At 54.7% G+C, this 24162-nt stretch overlaps 1 protein-coding gene across 1 annotated transcript in view; it reads right to left on the bottom strand.

Annotated features, from left to right (window-relative positions):
* The window catches only part of PLXNA4 (plexin A4), a 411943-nt gene that overhangs the window by 30542 nt on the left and 357239 nt on the right, over positions 1–24162 (bottom strand). Inside the window, exons 17-25 of the mRNA XM_019751040.2 lie at positions 22701–22794; positions 21994–22233; positions 21182–21328; positions 20340–20574; positions 17346–17488; positions 11102–11370; positions 8643–8709; positions 7675–7821; positions 3593–3752 (exon numbers count right to left, since the gene is read on the bottom strand). Coding sequence (XP_019606599.2) covers positions 3593–3752; positions 7675–7821; positions 8643–8709; positions 11102–11370; positions 17346–17488; positions 20340–20574; positions 21182–21328; positions 21994–22233; positions 22701–22794 — 1502 coding nt within the window. The remainder of the gene's footprint in view (positions 1–3592; positions 3753–7674; positions 7822–8642; positions 8710–11101; positions 11371–17345; positions 17489–20339; positions 20575–21181; positions 21329–21993; positions 22234–22700; positions 22795–24162) is intronic.

The following is a 24162-nucleotide window of genomic DNA, read 5'->3' as shown; positions in this document are numbered from 1 at the left end:
GGGTGGGAGAGCTTCAGTCTAAGAACCAATGTGTCTAGAATAAGGGGCCAAGCCAGGGGCCTCGGTGATGACGAAGGCAGGGGGAGGGGGTGCGGCTGCATTTACTGGGGACAATTACTTGGGACAATATCTTTGCTTCCTTGTGAGCTGACAGGCGTCCTTGCCTTGCCAGGAGGCCGACATCCGAGGGGTGGGCAGTCTTTGCCCAACACCCTCCACCATGGGAAGAGGAGTCATGGGGGGGGGGGAATGAAGATGGGGGAGGCCTGACAGTGTTGCCCTGGCTTCTGCCCAATGCATGCGGCTGAGTGAGTCCTCTCCCTGCATGTACGTGCTGTCCCTTCAGCGTAGATTAATTTTTGATCACAATCACACCTTACATTTGTAAATTGCTTTTAGGCTTTCAAAGCACTTTCACCTAGATGATGGGAAAAACTCGCCTTGCCTCCCTCTCCACTTGGGGGGATCTAGATGCTGAGTCTAATTGTGTGGAAGAAGCATGTGGGTTTCTGAGGAGGCCCCCCTTTCCTTGTTATGCAATCTGGCTTTGGCAGAAAGAAGGCCGGAGCATTGGGGGCAGCTCCAAACCCAAGATTTAATCGAAAAAACAAAAAGGATATTCCTCAGAAAAGCGCCCATCATGGGAGGGCTTTGTGAGGCGTTTTACATGATGCCCCTTCCCTGGGGGGATGAGCCCTGAGGCTCAAACTGCCCAGCACCCCTTCTTTGGCTTCTCCCCCTTCACCTTCTCCTGCTGGGGATGCCCTGTCCCCTCAGGGTGGCCCCTCGGTGCTCCCGAGCTGCACCTGTGACAGGAGAGGTGGCCCCCGTGTCCAGAGCATGTTGTCACAGGAGACCCAGCCCCTCTGAGGAAGTCGGCGGCCTGTCCCTGGCCTGAGCAGCTCTGCACTTGAGACAGTGCCCCCCCCCGCCCCCGCCCCGGGCAGGTGCTACTGGCTGCCTTCTCTCAGGGTGGACAGCAGGAACCGGCTGGGCTGTTCTGGGTCCCGCAGCGTCCACTCCCGATGGCGTGCCGCGGTGGCTGTGGGAGGCTCGTCACCATCCCAGGACTGCTGTGCTTCACCGGGCTTGCGCCCCCAGGCCTTCTAAGGGGGCAGTCTTCTAATAAGCAGCCCCTCCCCATCCTAAGCTCAGGGTGTGCAGATTCCAGCTGGGGAGGCCTGGTCCTGAGAGGCATCTACCAGCCATGACGTGGTCTCGCTTCAGGAAACCCAGCAGGCGCAGAAGGCGTGGCCCCTGAACCTGCTTGCAGATGGAGCTCCCTTAGCCGGAGGGGACGATGATGTTGACCAGTGCTGGCTCCTGCCCTTCCTGAGAGCCATCAAGTGTTTAAGCCACCACAGGATGGATGCGCTTTTCACCACCCATCCGCCCTTTTCTGGGAAGGAAAAGTGGGCATTCCAGGGCACGCATGGAGTCTCGAAGCTTCAGCTGGAGGCTGATGGAGCCACCTGCCAGCCCATCGCGGGAAGTCGCCGCATTCCCCAGTACCAGAAGCACAGGATTCTACGTGTACCCGCACACAGGAGCTCCCTCTGCGTGCTGGCGCCGCCTTTCCCAACTCGCCTTCGGGCGTGGAGGTTCTTAGAACAGGTCCTGCCCTTGGCCCCACCCGATCAGGGTCATTCTCCCGCTCAGTTTGCAGAGAAGGACACTGAGAAGCCAAGGGTGGCCAAGGCCATGGCTCCCAGAAAAGCAAAAGGAATGGTGGGTGCTCCCTGGCTACCTGAGTAAACGCAACCCTCCCAGGGAAACCCCTGGTGGAGCAGCCCAATTAATGGTCTGGGGGTGGGGAATGCAGGGTCTCCCTCCCCAGTGACTTCTCTTCCACTGGTTTGTAACAAGCCCTTTCATGGCATCTGTCTGTGGGAGCCTCACAGAGTCACCCACACGCAGACACAAATGTCCTCTCCGACTCTCAGGACCAATGTCCCTGGACACACATGTGGACACACCCACCCACTCATATTCTCTCCCTCCCTCCTTCCCTCCATCTTTTCCTTCCTTCCTTCCTTCCTTCCTTCCTTCCTTCCTTCCTTCCTTCCTTCCTTCCTTCCTTCCAGAAACAACCTACACAGACACCTCCAAAGTGAAGGTGCTCGCCCAATCTCTCTCCCCGAGCATCGGAGCTCTGGGCACAGGGCCAAACAGACACACCCACCAAGAATCTAGCAGGAGGAGAGGGGGGCAAGGGAAGCAGCAAGGACTGAGGTGACTTAGCAGAACTTCCGGTCCTGCATCTTTGGGCATCAGAACTTGGGTGGAGTGCAGTGGGAGGGGATGAAAATGTGCTGTGGATTATAGAAAATAGCACAGGTGCCCATCCGTCTTAGACGGCTTACCCGAAGCCGGCTTAGAAGCCAGATGGATGGATTCGGGGCCTCTGGAAGTCCTCCTAGCCCTATGTTGCCACAAATCCTCCGACGTAAGTACATACACACATGCTGTGTTTCCCCGAAAATAAGACCTAGCCAGACCGTGAGTTCTAATGCGTCTTTTGGAGCAACAATTAATATAAGACCCGGTCTTACATTATATAAGGCCGGGTCTTACATTACAGTAAACTAAGACCGGGTCTTATATTAATTGTTGCTCCAAAAGACGCATTAGAGCTGATTGTCCGGCTAGATCTTATTTTCGGGGAAACACAATAAACGCTCTTCTCTCCATGCCCAGGATCAACACACAGACGCATACCATTTACTTACCAGTACTATCCTCATAACCAGTAACAGCAGCAGCCCACACTTATGAAGTATGTACTATGGGCCAGACATTTAGAGGTTTTACATGCATCACCTCATTTCATTCTTACAACAAGGCACACACTATTATCTCCATTTCATAAGCAAGAAAACTAAGGCACAGAAAGGTTAAGTAACTTGACCAAGGTCACACAGCTAAGGCTTGGCAGCTCCAGGACTCACATGCAGGTGTGTTTGACACCATCCCATGATGCCAAACTGCCTCTCTGCAGCCCTGGGACTCCCTGCTAGGATTTCCCCAGGCAGATATCTGATTAAACACTCAGCAAACCGTAACTGGGTCTAAGTACAGCTGGCCCTAAGCGGCGCGCCCTTGTTTAGATAGGCTATGCGATCTATTCATGGAACATTCAAATAAAATGTCATCCTACTCCCTAGTAGGCTGTCAGAGCTCATTTTTCTCTATTCTTTCCTTCATCCTCCATCACTGACCCAGATCCCTCATGCCTGAGGTAGTCAGCAAAAATTACAGGACAGAACAGAGGGGAAAAAAAGGCAGAGCCTGGGGCACAGCGAAGGCAGTGGCAAGACCTCAGACCACACAGATCAGATTAAATCCCCCTCACAGCAGATATGACACTGCCACGACCACCCCTCGGCTGCTTAAAAGACCCCAGCGGCCATCAGGCGGCCAGCAGACTGCGGCCCCCTCTCTGCTGCTTTTTGCTCCCTCAGTGGCCATGAGAGCACAGCCTCTGGGCTCCTGGGGGCTGTGCATACCTGCTACCTGCACCGCAGCTGCACTGGTTGGTAAAAGCAGCTTCCGACCACTCCCAGGACAGCCCCTGGGTGGGCAGCCTACTCACCCAGGTCCATATCTGCAGCCTTGGGCCGGTGAGAGCAGGGCACATTCTTGAAGATGGCGTCCAGAATCTTCTCCTTGACCTGAGTGATGGTGTCACAGTTGAGGAGCTTCACTGGGACCTCGGGGTTGTTGACATTGTCAGGGTTGACACAGCTCAGGACCTGGGGGCGGGGGTAGAGGAGGCGCGTGGGTGGGGGCCGGGGAAGAGCCCCGAGATTCCCAGCCACACTCGGGGCCCCTGTCCTGGCCAGATCCGCCTCTGCAGGTGGGACAGCAGAGGGGTGGGGGCAGCCCAGCCCAGCTGTGTTCCCACCAAGCCCTCCTGCCCTTCCCGTCCTCCAAGCCGCGGGCAGGTGCCGCGGCTTCCGAGTCATTGCCGGTGTAGGAGCTGCATACGGAACAAACGTCATTAAAATCCTGATTTTTTCCAAAGAGAACAAAATACGAGGAGGCAGTGAGGGGAAGTCTGCATGGCGATGGGCACTAATGCATGCACACGTCCACGCCCACGCACGCACAAGGCACCTTGTCAGGGGCACATCCAGGCCCTGCCCACCTCGGAGACCCCCTGCCTCCCTCCGTGTGCATCAGCCCTCTTTCTTGTCACTCTCTCCCACACACACTCGCACCCATGGAAATCTGGCTTCTTTCTCAAAAGATTGAGGTTTCGGGCTGCTCAGAGGTTGCAGAGGCTGTAAGAAGCATAATGTGCTCTCTAAAACTAAAAGGATGCTATTTCAAAATTGCCGGTTCAGGCCACCTGAGATCCCTTCCTGGCTCTGAACCTGAAACTGTGTGTTGGGGGAAGCGGACACCCGGGCTCAGGGCCTCAATGTCTCTTTTTGGAACGAGTCAGAAAAGTTACGACTCGGCTTTCGGCACCTTTAAAAAGTGCTGGGCTGTTTCCAAAGGCTTTTCTTCTCTTGCTGTTCTCAGAGTGGGCTCTGTGTACATGGACGAGACTGTGTGGGATGCTGGGTGAGCCACGGTGGAAGGGGGTGGGTGCTGGGTGCTGCCAGGCAGCCACGCCATGCTGGGCTCCGGCACCCACTCCCTGATGCTGTTGCCGGAGCCCTCTGTGCCTCTCCTCTAAAGTCTTGCTGCAACCCCCGACCCCCGACCATTTCCCAACTGCATGTCTGGTTTGCAGACTCAGACAACAGCCTTCCTCCACCGCCACCCCCTCCTGCTCCATGTGGTGGCAATCAGAACCATGGCCCCTGGACAGCTGCCTTTCATTAGCAGCCAGACTGCTACAGGCTCAAATGGGGACATGCGTATTCCATTAAGGAGAAGAAGGAAAAAAAATCTCCTAAATCTATAAAACCAAACTCTCATTTTCAAAATGTCCTAATCTGCCCACAATGGTGGAAGGAACTCTCTGAAGCATATGTCCCCTCTGGGTGCCCTCTCTCGGCCACTCCTTCCTTTAAAAGTCTTGCCCCCCTCCCATCCCCCCTAGTGGCCAAGGTTTGTGCTGCCCTGGCACCCGATGATGCCCTGTGCTCTGGGCCAGCGGTGGGGCGGGGGGTCAGCCTCCCCCAGGGAGCAGCACAGCTCGGTTTGGGCTTCCTCCCCTGAGAGACCACGAGAGACCACACAGCAGAGGCTGTCGCCTAAGCATGCTCTCCTGACACTTCTACGTGTCCCAGGGGTTCCTGGTGGCCCTGTGAGAATTCCATGCGCTGCTCAGGGCGTCCCAAAGAAGCAGCAGCAGCCCCACTGAGGGACAGGGTTCCCTTGCCACTGGCCAAGCCATAGGTCCAGCCAGAAGTTCCCATCCCACCCCCACCCCCAGGGCCCTTGGCTGGTTTCTGAGCAAACTTCCTGGTGTGTTTTCCTGCTAGGTCAGTGTTTCTCAAACTTTAATGTGAGCAGAATGATGAGAGGTTTCATTAAAATGCAGATTTAGACTCAGGAGGTCGAAGATGGGGCTTGACATTCTGCACTGCGGAAGGCTCCCAGGTGAGCATGTGACATTCTAGCAGTCTCCCAGGTGATGCCCTGGTCCGAGTTCTACTATCAATCCAGTTAACCGCTCAACATTGAGGAGGGGCGCCAGCTATGAAGCCATGTGTCCTGGGGCCTCTCAGCGCCTGTCTCAGTCTTTGTGGCTTTCCCTCCTGAGCAGGATAAGGTCACCATCAGTCAACCTTAGGTGCCCTGGGCCCCTCCAGTCACTGCAGAATTCCAGCACAGTGTCTTTATATGTGATCCCTTCCTCTCGGAGTCTCTGGTCAGTCCTGCCCGCTGCTGGCTAACACACGTTCTCCCTCCCCTTCCTCACCAGCCTTAGGGCCACGCCCCTGCTGCATGTGGGAGTTTCCTTTCACGGCTAAAAGGTGGCTGTTCTATCTCCCGGCAGCCATTTCTTCTCTGGGCAAAACAATTGCCGTTTCTTTCCCCTTTCCTCATGGTGCCTCTTTCCCAAGTATTTCCACCTTAATGGATAAGCTTCCCAGACGCACTCCAGTCTCCTCCCGTTCACTTTAAGTTGAGCTTACTGTGCTAACAATAGGTTGGCCTCCGGAATAAAGGATGCTGCAATTTGGGGACAGAGCCTTATTGAAACTCACTGTGTTGGATTCGCTATTGGGGAGCCACGGATGAGATGGGAAAGAAAGGCAGTGAAGGGGGGAGAGCTCAGGCAGGAGACATTTCAACAGTAGGTCTAGCTCATTAAGAAGTCTGTTCGGGTCTCTATTTTTGGAAGGATTTCTTTCCCCTTTTGCATTTTAATCAGAGCCTCTACCTCTCTTCTCAGGAGCAGCGCATGCCTGCAAGGAAGCAGGGGCTCCGGTCCCATGCTGGTGCTTTGAAGCCTCATCCACTGAGACAATCCTGGCAACTCTGTTAAGATGATTGGTGGGGTCCCTGAAGATGGAGTGACATAGGTGCGTCACGGTCACCTCATTACCAGACTGCAAGGACAAGTTTGTTCAGAGCGGCAGGGACTGGCCTCGGGGTCTGGGATTCACCCTGGTTCTCTGCCCCTGCCCGGCTCTGCCATGCCCAGCCTGGCCTGCCGTGGGCCTCATCTGCTCTGCGTGCATTTAAAATCCCATCTGTTCTCTGTCCTCCCTTCTTGGGTGCCACTCAAGCATCACTCCCAGGGCTCATCTTTTACCTTGTTTTCCCACTTTTCCTTCCCCTTTCTCTCCCCTTTCTTAGCGAAGGCCTAGTGGGGGATCACAACTCTCTCTAAAAACATCCAAGAGTGAGCTCCCTGGCCTGGAGAGATGGGGCAGCCACGGAACAGCATGGCAGGAACAAGGTGGCAGGGCCCCTGGGAGCCAGCAGCAGTGAGTGCTTACACTGGACTCAGCCCATCGCCTGCACAACTCCGGGAGCAACGCCCTACTGTCGTTCCTGTTTTAGTAGGTTATATGCTCCCTACATTTTCAGAAAAAGAAACCGAAACTCAGAGAGGTTAAGATTCACCCAAGCCACCCAGCTGGTCAGAAGCAGCGTCAGGGCTCCAATCCACCTGCCTGTTTCCAAGCCCCCCTGTTCCTATATGCTGAGCGTTGCTGCCTCCTGGGGCGACAGTTTCTATCAGGAGAGGGGGGGTCTAACCTTGACCGAGAGAATCCCCACATTCCCTGGACAAACACCTTCACCACTAGGCCATCCTGGCCTCATGTCAACAGCCTGGGTCATGGGCATCTTGGAATTTAGAGCCGTGGGCGGAGGTGGGCTTCAGAGTCATGAGGAACGCTTTCTGGCTTCCTCACCTTGGTGCCCCCACTCACTATCTGCACGGAACTGCTCACTCTCAACACTGGGCGAGCTGATGGGAAGGGATCCACTCAGCTGCCGCCAGGGTCTCAGGACCCCACAGTTCAGTTTTGCTGAAGTATTGCTCAGATGTGTGTGAGCAATACTGGTCTCCAAATCCAGATGCCCTGGTGTGGTGCGAGAGAGGCAGCCTGGGATGACAGGCACAGGTGGAAGACCTCGCAGAGGCCACACCTGGACAGGTGGTGTTTCCAGCATTTCCACCGTCCCCTCTGCAGGTGCGCGGCTGTGCAGGACCAAAGCCCGCTGACCAGAGCCAGGGGAAAAGCTGGGAGGCTGGCTTACCAGGGTTTTGTAGTCAATCTGCTGGCGGATGAGCTTGTCCTCGCTCAGGGAGTAGCGGGCCTCGCCCGTGATGGCATCAATGGGCCCCTTCTCCATCTGCTGCTTGATGGCGCAGAACAGGGAGAAGAGGGGCTCCCCGGCGCACTCCTGGGTATGGAAGAACATGCTGGGCAGACGCTGGCCCACCGGTGAGCAGAGTCCAGCCTCCCAGAGGCCCTGCTTCTTCTCCAAAGGGCTAGTCTGCTCCCGTTTCGGTTCCCTCCTCCTGTCCCCACCTGCTGTACTATTGGGTTTTCAGCTCCCTCCTTCAGAGATGTGCCTCTCCTGGCCCATTGGACCCTAGCGTCCTCTCCCACTCTGACCTGTCCCCCGTTGTCCTACCATTCTCTCTTCTCCTCCCTGCCTCTTACCCCCTGTTCTGTTCCTTCTCCCCACCTCACCCCATCCCGCTTCCTCTGCAGCCCCATTTCTCTGAGGTCAGTCCTTGGTGGTGTGAACTCCTTAGCAAACAAGTTAATAACGGGACATCGGCGGCTCTTCCATCTCCCAGGTACATGGTCGGTTTATCTGCCAACACAGGTAGCTTCTGTACCTGGGATTCTTGTTGGCCTCAGTAAGTCTGGGGCTGGGAGAGGCAGGAGGGAGAGGAACAAGGAAAGCAGGGAAATAAGGGAAGGACTGCTTTTAGCGTAAGCTCACGCAGGGTCCTCTTGGAGGCGTATCTCCCTTCGCCAGGGAGAAAGTAGCCCGCGGGCATATATGTCTCAAGTTAGGACTGAGTGTGAGGCTCTGTCTTCCAAGATGGGCAGGAGCCTGTTCCCTTAATGCATTTCTCGGTGGGGTTCTAAGAGCCTGGCCCTGGGGAATGTGGAGTTGGGGGCCATGGAGGGAAATGGGGCAGGCTGGGGAGGATGCGGGCTGGTGGGGAAACTGAGGCAAGGTCAGCAATAACCCCACAGCCATCTTACCTTGAGGAACTTGTAGAGCAGGAAGGTGAACCAATTGGTCAACATCTTCTCGGCCACTGACTCAGTCCTGTCACCCGTCACCCAGGGAACCGGCAGAGCAAGAGAAAGACAGAAACAGCTGGTCAGACCCCAAGGGCTGGGAAGGCAGGGGAAGCAGTCTGCACGGGTCTCGCTGCTTAAGTCTTTCAGGCCAAATCTAGAGATCCTAAAAAATACCTGAGTCCACGGACTCCTAGACACTTCGTAGTGATAAGACAAGCTTTGCCTACAAAGCTGGGAGATGACATTCTGGGCGTCTGGATCCTGGCTGGGTTCTGGTGGGAATGGGTTACAGCAGCTCTGTCCAATAGCACTTTCTGGGATGATAAAATGCTTCCGTTCGGTGCTGTCCAGGGTGGTAGCCACCAGCCACATATGCCTACTGAGCACTTGAAATGCGGCTAGTGTATCTGAGGAGCTGAATTTTTCATTTGTTTTACCTTTAAATAATTTAGATTTAAAAAGTCACATGTGGCTCGTAGCTATCACATTGGGTAGCACAACCTCAGAGACCTTTATGGTTCCTTTGTGTGAGCAAAGAAAAACACAAAACCTGGGGAGATGCTATTTTGGCAAGGGAAAGAAAGGAAGGTGGCAGGAGAAGTGGACCACGGTACAAAGGCCAGATACATTAGACTGACCCCATCACCTAAGCTGAAGACTCTCATGGCTGTCAGCAATATGGAGCTTTATTCCGAGCTCATCCTGAGAGATGCCAAAATTGCCCTATTTTAAAGGCTTCCACATACTTTGGAACTTCCCCTGTGAACCATTTTAGTGTTTCAAATGACAGGAAGTTCCTTCTTGAGCCTAACTTGCATCTTTCATGCTGCTACCACAGTCCATTTATTCTTTTACTCTGGAAATGAAGACACTGCAGCAGTGTTCCTGGCCCGAGACCACTTTGCTTGCATACATGTAGAGAAAACAAACTATATTCAAACTTGCACTCAGTGTGTAGCCAGCTCCGGAGAAAAACCAGCCCATCTAGGCATGTTTAGATAGAGTTAAAAGTTGTGGTTGCCCGAAGATACTAAAATCCCAAGGCAGCTGAGCAGCTGCCAGCACAAAATGAAGCTGAGAGGAGAAAAGAAGGAAGACTATTGATAGGAGCGGGGCAGCCAAGGGCAAAAAGAAAAGGAGAGGGGGGGAGGGCAGAAGGGAGGGCACCTGGGAGAGAGTGAATAGAAAACAAGAAGAGGAGACATACAGATACAGAGCAGGACCATGCCGGGAAATTGTCGGTGGGAACTCTTGACACGGAGGCGGCAACCTTAGAATTATGCCGGTGGGTGGCTGCGTGGTGGAAGTAAAACAAAAATCAAAATGCTCTGTCTTGCTGCTTCCAAGCCTGTGTGATTGCTCCCGCATGGAGCAACCTTTTGCAGCTGTGCAGGCAAATGCCCACTGCACCAGGAGAAAGACTGGAATCAACTCTCAGAACGTCAAATCTATGCACTGGACCAAGCGGGAGGTCCTCCCTCAGACCCAGAGACCAAGGACAGGAGGCAGACAGTAAATGGTGACCCAGGCAGAGGGCCTGACCTGGGAGTTTTCCATGTTTATCTACGGGAAGGCGAAAGGCATTGGAATAACAGCTTAGAGGAGAAATGGCCCTCAAGTACATGGGAAGTGCTAGTGGCAGCATGGATAGTTGAAGAGTCTCTGTTTCCTATCAGGCCAAAGCCATGGGATCTGGTTCTGTCTTCACACGGGACCACTCCGGTTTCAGCAGCGTCCAGGATGAGACATCCAACCGTGTGGAGCCTAGAGCTGGTGCCGGAAGTTCTTGCTGTGGTGCTTCGGGCAAGTTGCAGCTAAAGAGCTTCATTAAACATAGGCTGGGCCAGTGCTTCTCAGACTTTCGTACACATTCAGATCACCTACACTTCTCGTTAAAGTGTAGCTTCTGACCCAGGGGTGTGGGAGAGGACCTGAGGTGCTGCATTTCCAACAAGCTCCCAGGTGATGCTTGCACTTGCTGGTCCCCCAACTGCAGTGAGAGGAGCAAGAAGCTAAAGCTTCCGAGATGCCCTGGGGCATCTCTCCTAATTCACGTTCTGAGTTGGATAAAGCCAGGGGATGGAAAGAGGACCTCTGAAGATGCCACAAGAGAAGAATTCCAGTAAAAAAGGGTGAACATCGGGGGAATATAAGGACAGAGAGAGAGAGGAATGCAGAACAGATATAGAGGCAGAAGGAAAACCACAGAGTCCGCAGATGGCCCATGGCCAATTCACAGGCACCAACGTGATAGGTTCTTCTAAGGAGGCGTGGGAAGCACCCGGGTGCCTAACCTTGGGGAACCTGGCTGCTCTTTCTGGGAGCTCGGGCTGTCTCCCGGGGAGGCAGGAGCAAGGTAGGGCTCTCTGACCTGCGCCTCCCCGCCCCCCACCCCCACCCCTCTGCCTGCCTCTCACCTCCTGAGCAGCAGCTTGGGGTGGTTTTTGCTCTCCAGGTTCTTGTCGATGAGGTCGGCCAGCAGCTGCTTCAGCACGTCGGTGGCGTACTCCAGCTTGCTCTGCAGCACCGTCATGATGAGCGAGGCCACGTTGCCGCGGTCACGCATGGAGAAGCTGCGCTGGGACTCAAGCGTGCGGATGAAGGACAGCAGGAACACCTTGTTGTTGATGAGCTGGGCGAAGAGCTTGAGGCCTTTCTCCACGCGCTCCTGCCGGTAGCCCGGGACCTGCGGAGGAGAGCCGGCGGTGGGGTTTCTGCCTGCCACCCGTGAGGGTGAGGCCGCCGGGCCAGGGACGCCCCCACGCGGTGGGCTGAGCGCACCGCAACCATCTCCTACCATCAGTCACCCACTGCAGCCACAGCCCAACCATCGAGTCCTTATTTAATTCCAGGTATCTACTTAGCCTCCATCACAGCCCACGAGTGGGTCACTGTCTCTAGATTAGAGATGAATCAAGTGAGGCAGAGAGAACGTCCCTGTTAGTAATGCTGACACTGGGATCTGAGGCCACTTCTGCCAGCTCCGCGGCCTAAGCTCTTCCCTGGGGTAACGCAGAGTTGATGAGGGGCCCCTATGCCACACTGAGCATCATCACAGCCCCGGTGGGAATTCCAGGAGGCCTGGCTGTTGCAGGCATCACCAGACCTGAGCCTCCCGCTAACCTAATGCTGACCCATCTCCAACCCTGTGGGTCCTGCTGACAGACCAGTGGCCTCACAGCCTGGACGTTGGGTTCCACATGGGCTCTGACACCACCGTCCTGTGGAAGCTTGGAAAAGCCCCTTTACTGCTCTGGGGACCCAAGTTCATGCACTTAAATAAATGGGGAGATGAAACCCAAGAGTCTTAGGCACTCCCTAACTCTAGCATCAGATGTTTTCTCAGACTCCCTCTGAGACCCGGCTCCATCACAGGGAACGGGAGGCAGAAGCTTTTGTCGTCCTGCCTGCGTCTTCTGGTCACTTCTGTCCGTGCAAGGCGGCAAGGAGGTACCACCCACTCAGCAAACAGGAGCCAGCGACGGAGCCAGGCAGGGAGGACGCATCGCTGAGACGCATGACATGGGCACAGCGATATTGTAAGGGCCCCAAACTGGACACACAGGCTTGAGGACCTGCCATATAGTCGCCCCGTGGAACCCTACACAGCAGTGGGAATGAAGGAACCACTGCCACTCATCGTAACAGGGATGAACCTTGCAGACACTGAATGAAGAAAGTCAGACACGAAAGAAGGTGGACTGTATAGTTGCATTTAAATAAAGATTAAAAAAAAAACCCAAATTAATCAATGGTGGTAGGAAAATGGTTTCTGGGGGGGGGGGCGTTGTGATGAGAGGGGGCATATGGGGACTTCTGGATGGCTGTGTTCACTTGGGGAACATGCATTGCTCTGTGTTCTGACAATATGTGCATTGTTCTTCCATTAAAACAACAAGTTGACTTAAACAATAAAGCATAGCCTCTGCCCTGGAGGGGAAGCCCTCAGAGAACTCAGAGCAGGGAATCTCTCTTGGGTGGGGTACTGGAGGGGGCCAGGGACATCCAAGGAGGTGCCATTGAGGCTGCATCTTGAGGGCTGTGTCTCCCCCAGGGGTTTGATGCATCAGGTTTTGGGGAAGAAGTGTCATGCGTGTCACCATAAAGAACACGGTGGCAGAATCAGTCAAGCTTGGGTTAACCCTGTCACAGCCATTTACTAGTTGTGGGACCCTCAGTGGACACAGTTCGTTCATCAACCAAGTGAAGGGACCACAGCTAACATGTGTATAGATTTCAGTCTATGCAGAGCATGGCTCTGTATGCCTTAGAAATACTGAACCATTTATTCCACACAAGAGACACCCTATGAGGTAAGTACCATTATTGCCCCATGGCCCCAGGGGGATAAGGAACTTCCCTGAGACCCCAAGACTGAGACATGTCAGAACCAGGCTGTGAACCCCGGGCCGTCGGCGCCACATCCTGCCGTCTCCTGGGGCTCCTGGGAGCACTGAGGAGCCGATGTGTGAAAAGCCCAAAGTATGCAGCCTGACACACAGTCAAGTGACTGGATGGCAGCAAAGAGTCCAAAAATCCCTCGGTGTTAAACTGCACAAGACGGAGACAGACAGAGAAAGCCGCGTTTGCCCAAGGTCCAAAATGGTGACAGATGTGAAGCTGAAATGTTCTGCCATTCATTTAGGGAGACCCAGGCTCGGGACAAAGTGCTGGCTGGAGGCAGAGGCCAGTCAGACGCAGGCCCTGCCCTTAGATGGTCAGCTGGCAGGCCCCTTCCATGGAGGGAGCCCTGTGGGTGCACCACTGAACTCGGAGAAGCACTCTCACTGAACCACGGCATCAGCAGCTGCCCCCGCTCGGGAATCTGGAGGACACACAAGTGTTCCCAAATCCAGTCCATTTCCGCTTTCTGTGCTGCGTGTGGTGCTGGTACTAGGAAGGCCCCATCAGAAGGCAGTTCTCAGGAGAGATGGGAACTTGACAGAGCCAGGAGGGAGGCCAGGGCCCCCTGAAGCTCATCCTGGCAAACCCCTCCTTCCCCAGGTGGGCCCAGACTCTGCTTGCCCGCTGCCTGGCATCCCGCGCCCTCCTACCCCTCCTTCCCTACGCCATCGGGGCTGGTGAGGTAAGGACAGGGGGACATGGCAGCTTCACCTTGCCACTATCCTGGGCCTCTCTATCTGCCCAGCTGTCTGTCTCCCATTGAGCTCCCTCCAGCTCTGTGACCACCCCCCTCACACACGTGTACGTGTTTTACTTCCTCTGTCCTTCAAACCCTTAGAACAGCATCTCCACAACTTATCCTAATAACAATAGGTAATGTCATTCCTTGGGCGCCCACCGTGTGCAGGTAACAGTGTTGGTGCATTGCATCCATTGTTCCAGCTGAGCCTTGTAATGGCCTTGCACCCACGGTCAGCCCGCTGGTGAAGGGTGGTGCTGGATTTCTAAACCCAAGCTTGTTTGGCTCTGAGCCCGCTTTCGTCCTCCCCATCCTTGGCCATGTCGAGTCCTCCCCTGGGCCTGGACTGGACGTGACTGGAAGCCAGCTCGGAGTCCTCCCTGGAGCCTCCCATGCAGGGAGCCCAGCAGCTCAGGTTGGCCATCGAGGGCAGGGGAGCCATGGGAAGATTTGGCACGGTGGCACCTGGAGACGAGGAAGAGGACGCAGACAGGCCAGATGGCACATTTGGTGTGAGGACGTGCTCTGGACTTCCCGCTACAGCTGCACTGGCCTCTGGGGCCCTGGGAAGGAAGGATTAGCGAAGCCACCTGGGGAGAAAGAGCATCTTCCTCCGCAGCCTGGGGTTTAGACTTAGAGACACGACCTGATTCGTAGGTGGAGAAAAGCTCCGTCACCTCTGGGCTCTATTCCTTCATCTATAAAATGAGAACATGAGTGCTCGTGTCATAATGTTTTATGGACACTAAATAAGATAGTGTATGTAAAGTGCTTGGCGCACGCAGCGAGCACTTAAACGGCAGTTTTATTATGTGACTTTCCTGCTTCACTGGCTGCGTATCGCTGATCCCTTTCGTCCAGGGCTTCCCGGATACCTCCTGCACGGGCACAGTGTCTTGCTGTGCAGAAGGTGGGGATTGCTCCCCGTTTTATGAAGGGGGAGATGGAAGAGCAATATCTCGGTAAGGAGTATCCAGAACAATTCCCCTTTGTAACTTGCCACCCCGCCCCCGACACAAATGCTACGCTGAAACAAGACTTTCTTTATTCACCAGATGGTTCGAGAATTCAGTTGAAGTCTATGAGTATAAAACTGTATAGTAAATTTTAATTGTAACCCAATAGGGTAGAGTGTAGGAGGCGTGTGGGGTGTGTGGTTATTGTGTGCTTTCTGTTTTTAAAGATTTGGTGTGTGACCAGTGCCTGGGCAGCCCCTTCCCTCAATGCCCAGACTTCACCCAGATGGCCCCAAAAGGCTTGGTGGCCTCCTGTCCAGGACGGCCTGAGGCCAAAGAATACCTCCTTTTTCACACGGCTCCATCACTCATGCCCACCCAACGGCAGGCATCCAAGCGGCTGAAAAGGTTGGGAAACGCTGCTTTAGATTAGTCAATGTCTTCCCTGGGAATGTGTCTACACTCACAAAACCAACAGGGAGATACTATCCTGGTGGCAAAGAGGGGTTGGAAAGAAACAAGAACACAATGATCTACACAAGATCCCTGGATCTCTCGTGGCAGGTCTCACATCCCCCAGGCTCACGTGGGACAGTAAAAGTTGATTTCTGTCTGCAAGCGATTAATTAGCGAGTTTCATGGAAATGACAAGGTCATATGTCCTGGGTATATACCCAAAGATTGAAAGCAGGGTCTCAAAGAGTTACTTGAGTGCATTATTTACAAAAGCCCAAAGGGTAACAACCCAAGTGCCCATCGACACATGAGCGGATAAACAAAAACGTGCTACACGCTTACAATGGACTATTATCCAGCATTAAAAAGGAGAGAAATCCTGTCGCATGCTACAACACGGGCAAACCTTGAAAACATTTTGCTAATTGAAATAAACCGGTCACCAGAGGACGATTACGTACGAGTCCACTTAGCTGAGGTACTCTAGTCAAATTCATAGACACAGAAGGGAGATGGTGGTTGCCAGGAGATGGGGTGGGGAAAATGGGGAGTCATTGTTTAATGGGGACAGAGTTTCAGTTGAGGAAGAGGCAAAGGTTCTGGAGATGGGGAGGGGTGATGGTTGTACAACAGTGTGAATGTTCTTAACGCCACGGAATTGTGCACTTGAAAAAGGTTGGAATTTTAGGTTATGTATCTTTTACCACAATTAAAGAAGAAAACTGTGTGACTTGCTGGATTCAGAGCGCATGCCCAACAATTAGCCATTTTGTGGGCTCCCGCTCAGGGGAAATGGTAAAGCTGGCTGTTAACTCCTTTGTGAGCCAAGACTTGGATCAGAAAGTGCCCTCTTGTGAGGCAGGCAAGGAAAAGCGAGAGTATGCAGGCTTAAGGGGACATTTTAGGGTGCCAGATGAGGCCAAAGGCCTTGGTAGGACATGATGTGACTTATGATGGGGGCCACGGGAACAGAAGTTCCCACACAGGCACGTCGCCTCTGCTTCCCTTTGCTGGACCCATGTTGACATTCCCTCCAGTGACTACCTGCAAAACCACACGAGTCTTGAGCGCTGGGTCTGTTTTCCTTTATGGACAAGCTCAATCTTGGACCTAGTCTTATTTCCTGTTGCTACTTTGGCCACAGCCTTCCGTTCATCCTACGAAGTATCCAGAGCATAAGGCATGACACGGACGTAGTGCCTCAGAAGTCAAGTGCACACGCTTAGCTGTTGGGAGGGAGACTCTGCAGTCCAGCTTCCTAGACTCAAATCCTGGCCTGCTCCCTCGGGCTGTGTCGCCCAGAATTCTCTGGGCCCTGAGTTTTGTAAAAGGGGCATCGCGACGTCAGAGGGCTCTCGGGAGGCTAAGTGAGAGTCCTTTGTACGAGTACTTTAAATTGGTCCGGGACATTAGTCAGCAGCCAACTCACAGGGATTATTCCTTAGGATTGTTATTTCGCCCTGGGGTCCTCATTTATATTTTTCTCTTTTCTCTAGTGTTTATCTTTACAAGTCATTCCAAACCCCTTTCAGAACAAAGCGTATCTGAATACATGCATGAGCCACATCCTACACTAGACAGTAAGAGGGATAAAATGTTCAAACGATGAGGTCTCTGCTGGTACAAAAGACCGTTAGGTTCTCTTCACTCACGTTTCCACTTCCCTTCCCCATGTGTCACTTACCTTTTCCACATAAGTTTACTGAGCACCAACTAAGTGATTAAATCCTTATGTTGTGGTTTCTTAAACCTTAGGGTCCACGACCTCCCAACCTGTGTTTGTCAGGTTTCTGATTTCTGTGTAGATAGGAACAGTTTTTCTGAGAGACTCTTCAGCTTCCACTCAGTTCTCAAGGGATCCATGACCCCCTATTACCCAAAGCCCTACTCCCTTCTCTGCTCCGAGGTTTCCTGGTGTGCCCCCACCTCCTCCAGGAGGTGCTGGTGCTGGAAAGTAGGGGGACCTTAGGCCAGCGGGGTCCCCTCCCTGTCCTCAGCTTTCTCACCTCTGAATAAAGAAGCTGGGCTTGTAGGTCAGCTGCCCCGTTCTCTGTGCTAACACCGAGCCAGGGAAGGGCCACCGTGGCCAGGGGTCCGGCTTCTCACCTCGAGGTCCCGGAGAACGGGGTGGTCTTCAATCCCCGGAAACAGCACCCGCATGGTGTAGGTTCTGTAGTCTAGGAAGGGAATCCCAGCTCCATCCAGGTCACTGGTCAACTCATGGATGTCCGTCTGCAGCTCGGCAAATGCTGGCACAGGAGAAGCCCATGAGACTGCTGCAGGGCCGGGCCCACCAGCTACCCGGACTCGGACTGCTTAGAACCCTCACCCAGACCCCTGGGGGACACAAGCAAGGGGTTGCGAACGTGCAGGCATAAGAAGGGGGGGTGTTTTAAGTAACTGGGGTGGACAACGAGGCGTGGGAGCACAGGGCAGCACGAGGAAGCTGGTTGGGGCCAAATCCCTTCCAAAGCATGGCGGGGAGCGGACCTGGGCTGCTGCTCAGGCCAGGAGCGCCTCCCTGTCTGCAGATGAAGGGCTGTGCTTTACAAGCTGTGTGCGGGGCACGGGGCGCCATGGAAGAACAGGACGGGCAGGGAGAGGTTCCCATGATGAAGGGTCTGTTTCTGATTCTGTGTTTTATAAGGGGCTTCCTTCAGCACAATTTCTTCTGAAGGCCTAGTTCTGGGCCCCGCAACTCACTGGAGCCCTCAAACCACCCCACGGGGCCAGACGGAGGCTCTGCCACACTAATATGTCCCCTCTGTATAAATTCGCAGGGTGGGTCTTTGTCCTTTCTTCCCCAAGATGATGCTACTCAATGGTAAATTATGAGCTGCATGTGGGTACCGCTGTCTGTGGAGGCAGCTCAGGCCCCCAGAAGGTCACGGAGCAGTGAGCTGCCCCAGCCCAGAGAAAGTCTAGCACTAGAGCTGGAATCACACCCTGTCGTGGATATGGCCCTGCTCCCGGGCCGCCCTCTGCCGCGGGAAGCAGTCCGAGGTGACGAACCCAGCCCTTCCCCGCTCCGCTTTTCTTCTCGGCACATGCACACGCATACGTCCACACATGTGTGCATGCACGAACACAGGCACGCATGCATGCATGCACACATGCACACACACAATCAGAATTAGCACATGTTGGCAAAGAAGAACAGCTAGAGGACCTCGACTAAACAATACACCTTTCTATTTATACAAACACAGGGATAGTGAAAAAATAGTCTGGACTCAGAAGAGATTCACAAGCCCTGCGTGGCTCTAGAAAAGCCCTTCAAAAGCAAGCCCTGTGTCCAGTGGGCTCTAGTGGTCCCAGGAACACAACACAGCCACACCAGGCCTTTTCACCAGGGTGCCACTGCAGTGCTGACCTCAGGCCAATGGATCGCGGGTTCCTGGCCTTGAAGATGCCGAGGCTGCTCATTGGACAGCACCACGGGATGCCATCTGGACCACAGAGAGGCTGCTGCCACCTCTCCTGCGCTGCTCTCTTCCTGCACCCCAGTATCCGAGGTCTCTGGTCACAGACACTGGGGGTCCTTGTCAAGGAAAGTGAGCCCGAAGGCAGAGCAACCCTAATGCATCCAAGAGGACCTTACATCAATGTGTGTGCACGTGTGTGTGTGTGTGTGTGTGTGTGTGTGTGAAAGAGGAGTCAGGAAGCCTTTTTGGCAACTACTGTCATCAAAAGTCCTAATGAGCACTCATGAGTGCTCCCGAATGAGGCAGACACCTGTGTGTCTGTGGGAGTGCATGCGAACGTGAGTGTGCGTGTGCGTGCGAGTATGAGTACATGCGTGGTCGCCTGAGTGTGTGAGTGTCTCAGTGAGTGTCTGGGGTGTGGACGCACATGTGTGTGTGTTTATACATCAGAAGGTCAGGCCTCTTCCGACTTGGTGTGGGGCTTACAGTGAATCTTCAGGAAGTCACCTTCCCTGGACCCAAGCTAGCCAGCCCTGGGCACCCCGGGAAAATACTTCCACGGCTACCCCTACGTGTGCTTTGCTCTACGCGTCTCTGCCCGTGTGGGATGGCTCTCCCCTGGGGCCTCCACTGACACCCCGCTGGCCTCCCTGTCTGACTGCTAATTCTTCCTCCTCTGGAACTTCTGAGCGGAGGAGCCTGGCTTCACACTCCCCCTCGGTGCCCCTCCCAGTTGGGGTGCTCAGCTGGTGGGGAGGGAGCTGGCTTTTTATCAGTCTGCAGCTTTCCTTCAAGTCACCAAGTGCCTCCAACATTCAAAGCCCCCGTGCTTGCCACACATAAAAGAGATTCTAATCATTACACCTAATTAGAGGAAAGACTACATTGCAGAGAAAAAAAATTAAGCAGCGTAAATATAATAAAAGGCAGTAATTAACGGTCCCAGAAGGCGGATGCTGCATTGACAGCTAAAGGATGCAGAGAGGGGAAGGAATGGACCCACCGCCCCATCACAGAGGCTTTCCTGGTGGGGACGTGAGAGCCCCAGGTACAAGCCGGATTTACTCCGCATATAAATCTATAGCAAAGAACCAGCTCAACCCTCCTGAGTGACTCATGAGATGATATCCTGGGGGTGACAAGCGTCTGACTCCTTAATTTCCTTCTTGGATTTGGTGCACCTGATTTTACTTTATGGTGGAGTTGGTAATTTTTTAAAAGACAAGCTGTGAAACACTCTTCCATGTGAATCTCAGATCAGCACTACTGCCTTACCTTCCTTCTAAAGGAAGAGAGCTGAAGGTTGCTTGACTGTGTCATGTCAAGACACCCCAAGGTCTCCCTAGACGGGACAGAGAACCCATTCAGCCAGGATTTGGGGCTGGGAACTGCTCTCATGGGATTTGAAACGAGCCCAGTTGGCCTTGGGGAAAGAGGGCAGGGGACACCTGAAAGAGGCCTCTGCCTTATCTGGCCTCATCCAGGTGGGGCCTGCCAGGCAATGGGTTTGGTCAGGTGCAGGCTCATTGACCAGAGTTAGAGATTCTGCAGGTGGACACCCAGCCCCTAGCACTGCCCACTGCTTGTGTGTGAGACACACATGCATGCACACACATGCACGCACACACACACCCAGCCTCCAGCGTGCGGTCATGGCCAGCTGGCCCCTCAGTACCTTCCTTGCACTCCAGGGCCACGCGGGACTCCAGGTTGTCCATTTGCATCTGCAGCCGCTTCAGCGTGAGGTCGCTTTCGCGGGACTTGCGTTTGTAGGCGATGAGCACGGCCACGATGAAGATGATGAGGAGACCGCCTGCCACGGCAATGCTGACGATGGCGGGCAGGCTGAGCGGGCTGTCCGGGGCGATGTACACCATCCCCGGGGAGAACTCCATGCCACCAACACGGGCCTGGGGGCACAGCGTGCGAGAGGGAGCTGGGGGTGGGGGTAGAGCCTCCTGCAGAGCAGCCCCTGCACTGGTGACCAGGGCGGGTGGAGGAATGGTTCCCGGGAGCAGAATCATCTTGGTTGCAAACACGGAGGAGAGGGCATATGGGGGCTGGGGCAGGGGGTCTGGATGCCTCACAGCAGGAAAAGCCACACTTCCTCTCATTGTGGAGCCAACATATCATAAGGAAACCGCACACAACTGGGATCCTAAAAGGCTGACACCAATGACTAACTCCCCGAAGGACATTATGGACCGGCCAGGTCAGCAATGGTCCTTCCTGGAAGGTCCTCTTGCCTACGAAAGGCGATTTAGCACATCACTCGGTATTTTTCTGCATTGCCTTCACTGTGGCACCAGCCAGGATAGAAGGAAGGACGGTACAGAAAAAAGAAGGCGGAAGTAAGACTGGGAGAAGGGACTCAGGGTACGGGGTAGCTAGGAGGGGAGTGGGAAGCAGGCTGGGTTCTCCTTCCGGGAAGCCCTGCTGGCCCAGGATGGAGCGGGACCCCTCACACACAGCATCTCTATGACCGTGGCATCCAGGACGGGATCCCACTAGCCTCACCATCACTTTGTGCCTCCCGATGAGGTTGGGGGACTCGCAGAGCAGCTGCACATCCGACACCGTCACGGTGCACGGCTTCTCCCCGACCAGCACCGTATAGTTGAGCTTCATGTTGCCTCCAGCCACCGGGGGGATCAGGTTCTTGCCCTGGATGGACAGAAAAACCTCCGTTTCCACCCCCCAGTCAGGGCCACAGCTATGAGTTGGCTGCGATGCCCTCCCACCCTGCGGTCCTGTCCTGCTGGTGAGCTGGTGGAGAAGCCACCTTCCGTAGTAAGTCCCAAAAGTTCACAGTACGTAAGCTATCATTCCCCCGTCCTCAGTGGGAAATCAGGAACCAAGGCTGTCTGGTGAGCTTCTCCCGAACGCCGCCTCAGAACCCTTCTCAACACAGCGCTGTAGTCAGCCACCATCAGTCAACTGACATCATCATAGCAGCTAAAATCAAAAGTTGCTCTCCAGGCTCCAAAGACACCCCATGCTGTGGTTTGCAAAAGGCTGCATAGGAGGAAGCAGTGTGAGCCTTTGACCGCCCACGTCCTGGACTCAGGGACAAACAAAGCCTGGGAATCAGATGGTCGGGGGAGACTAGCTGCCCTGATCGGGTCTCCATGGCCCACCCGTACAGAGAGTGTGCCTGTCCCTACAGACGCAGAGTGTGTTTACGTATTCCTATTACACTACCTCTGCTTGTCACAAAATTGGGCAGGAGCCTGTGGCTCCCGGCCTCTCCCTGTGCCTCGAGAAGCCCCCTCCCTCCACACAGTGGCCTCCTTTCTTCCCACCTCCTGTCCCCCCGCCTCTTGGTCTACCTTAAGGATGATGGGTGTGCCGGGCTTCAGCTCCAGGATTCCCGAGGGGCCGAAAGCCTCAAACACCGGGTTGGGATAGTAGGTGAAGTTGGTCTTGTTGAGGATTAGCAGGGACTGGACATTGTCTAGGATGAAGCCAAACTCCTCGGGCCTCTCGGTCAGGTCGGACTGGTGGTCAGGCCCCAGAGCGAGGGCCGGAGCCTGGCAGGTCATCTCCGTAGCATTCAGGACCTCACAGAGCTGGGCACGAGAGATAGGGAGACCATGCCGGGGATCTCTGCACACACACGGCCTTACCGCACCCACCGGGACCCCCACCACGCTGCCATCCAGGTACATGTGGGTCACAGCTGTGTCAGCCAGGACCACACAGTCTGGGCACGCAAGGAGTAAGCTCTGTCGCTGGCACCTAGCTCTGCTTTGACCGTGGCGGGTATGTCAATGACTAGGGTACCTCTCAGCTAAAGAGTGGAGCTGGGGGTAGGAAGGATGGAGGAATAAGGATAGAAAAGCCCAGAAGCAATTGCCCCTCCATGCCTATACCCCAAGGTGTGAAAATGCCGTCGTGTCTGCTCCCTATGCCCCCATCCCAGTGCCCGGCTGTCACATGGGGAGGGCCATCGCGAGTACGAGAGGAGCCCTACACCCTTTAGGGAAGTGACATGCGGAGGGGGCGGCCCCCAGGACCCTGGGCAGCTTGGACTCACATTGATGTGTTCCTTCCCTCCGTGCTTGGCACGGATCTGGGGGTTCTGGATGAGGTCCAGGTGAGTCCCCCACACGGCGATGGGTGTGTTTCCGCTGCCCGGGAAGAAAGAAGGAGGCGTGTAAACACAGGGACAGGAATAGCAACAGCCCTCGGCGATGATGAGGATGATACTCAATCCGGCTGAGCCTGACATTAGAGACATCGCTAACCGGGAGGCATGACAATGTTCCCGGGGACAGAGATGACAAGCTGACTGAATAATAACAAGGAGGAGCTCTCAGCAGTCAGGGCGAAGACAGTGATGCCCAGATGGCCCCGGCCATCCTGTGCTGAGCCATTGCAGGGCGGGGACACCCCCTGGAGGCCGGGGCTGCAGCACGCCCTCGGCTCCCCCAGACCTGCTGACCCCAGCCAGCTGCTTCTCCGCAGCCCCCTGCCTGTGTCCCTCCAGCCCTCACCAGTCTCAGGGAAGTCTTCACAGTGGCCATGGCTGAGTGGACCAGCTCGTCCTCACCAGACCCCTCAGGGGCTGAGCACAGCCTCCCCACGCCCCAGGGCAACCATACTCCACATTTCCACCTTCGAGGCTTCAGTCAGCTGAGACCTGGGAAAGGCAGAGGCCCAGACACTCGGGCACCTCCCCTAGGCACACAAATAGAAATGCTGGGGCTCAGGTCTCCTTCACTCCGGGGGGTCAGCCGGAAGACTGTTGACAGGGAGGGATCAGGAGAGTCATCTTCATGTAGCTTTTCAAAGGAACCCCGGATGCTACTGTCCTCCTCCATGGGGGGCCGAGAAGCTGACATGGGGTGAGGGCTACTGTCCTTGGGGACCACTCAAAGGAAAGGAAGGAATCACTGTATCCACAGCCAAGGGAGTATCTTCTAGAAGAATCCTGCTGTCTACAATAGTTAAGTAGCTATAAGCTCGGGGGGTAAAGAATCCTAGACGCCCACATTCATTTCGATCCCTCTCTCCATCTGCCCCTCTTTATACCCCCAGTTACTTCCCTCCCTTTCTCACCTCCACCTGCCCTCTCTCAGGCACACACATACATGCTCACACGCATGTACATACGCACATACGTGCGCGCAGGAAGATTCCTGTGAGACCAAGAGGCGTTTCTGCCCATGGCAGAGTTTGAGAATGAGCTTCTGAAGTCCAGCCACCTCCCGACCTTCTTAACCATCAGTCCACCAGGCATTTCTCAGATGCCCCCACCTCTGTTCCTTAGCAGCCCAGGTGCCGTGAGTAACGTCGACCCAGGCATTCTGCACAGCCCCCCCCCCACCCCCATCACGGGCGACGTTAACTGCAGCTAAACACTGGAGTCGCTGGCGGACTCAAAACATGCCTCCACCCGCCCTCTTGATGTGAGCACGACGGGGTGGGCTGCTAAATGCCAGGAAGGACGGCACTTCTATTTCTGTGATGGTGGCATGAGGAAGAACAGAATTAAA

The sequence above is a fragment of the Rhinolophus sinicus genome, linkage group LG11 (genome assembly GCF_036562045.2).
Source record: "Rhinolophus sinicus isolate RSC01 linkage group LG11, ASM3656204v1, whole genome shotgun sequence".
Lineage (NCBI taxonomy): Eukaryota > Metazoa > Chordata > Mammalia > Chiroptera > Rhinolophidae > Rhinolophus > Rhinolophus sinicus.
This window is presented reverse-complemented; position numbering and strand designations above follow the sequence as displayed.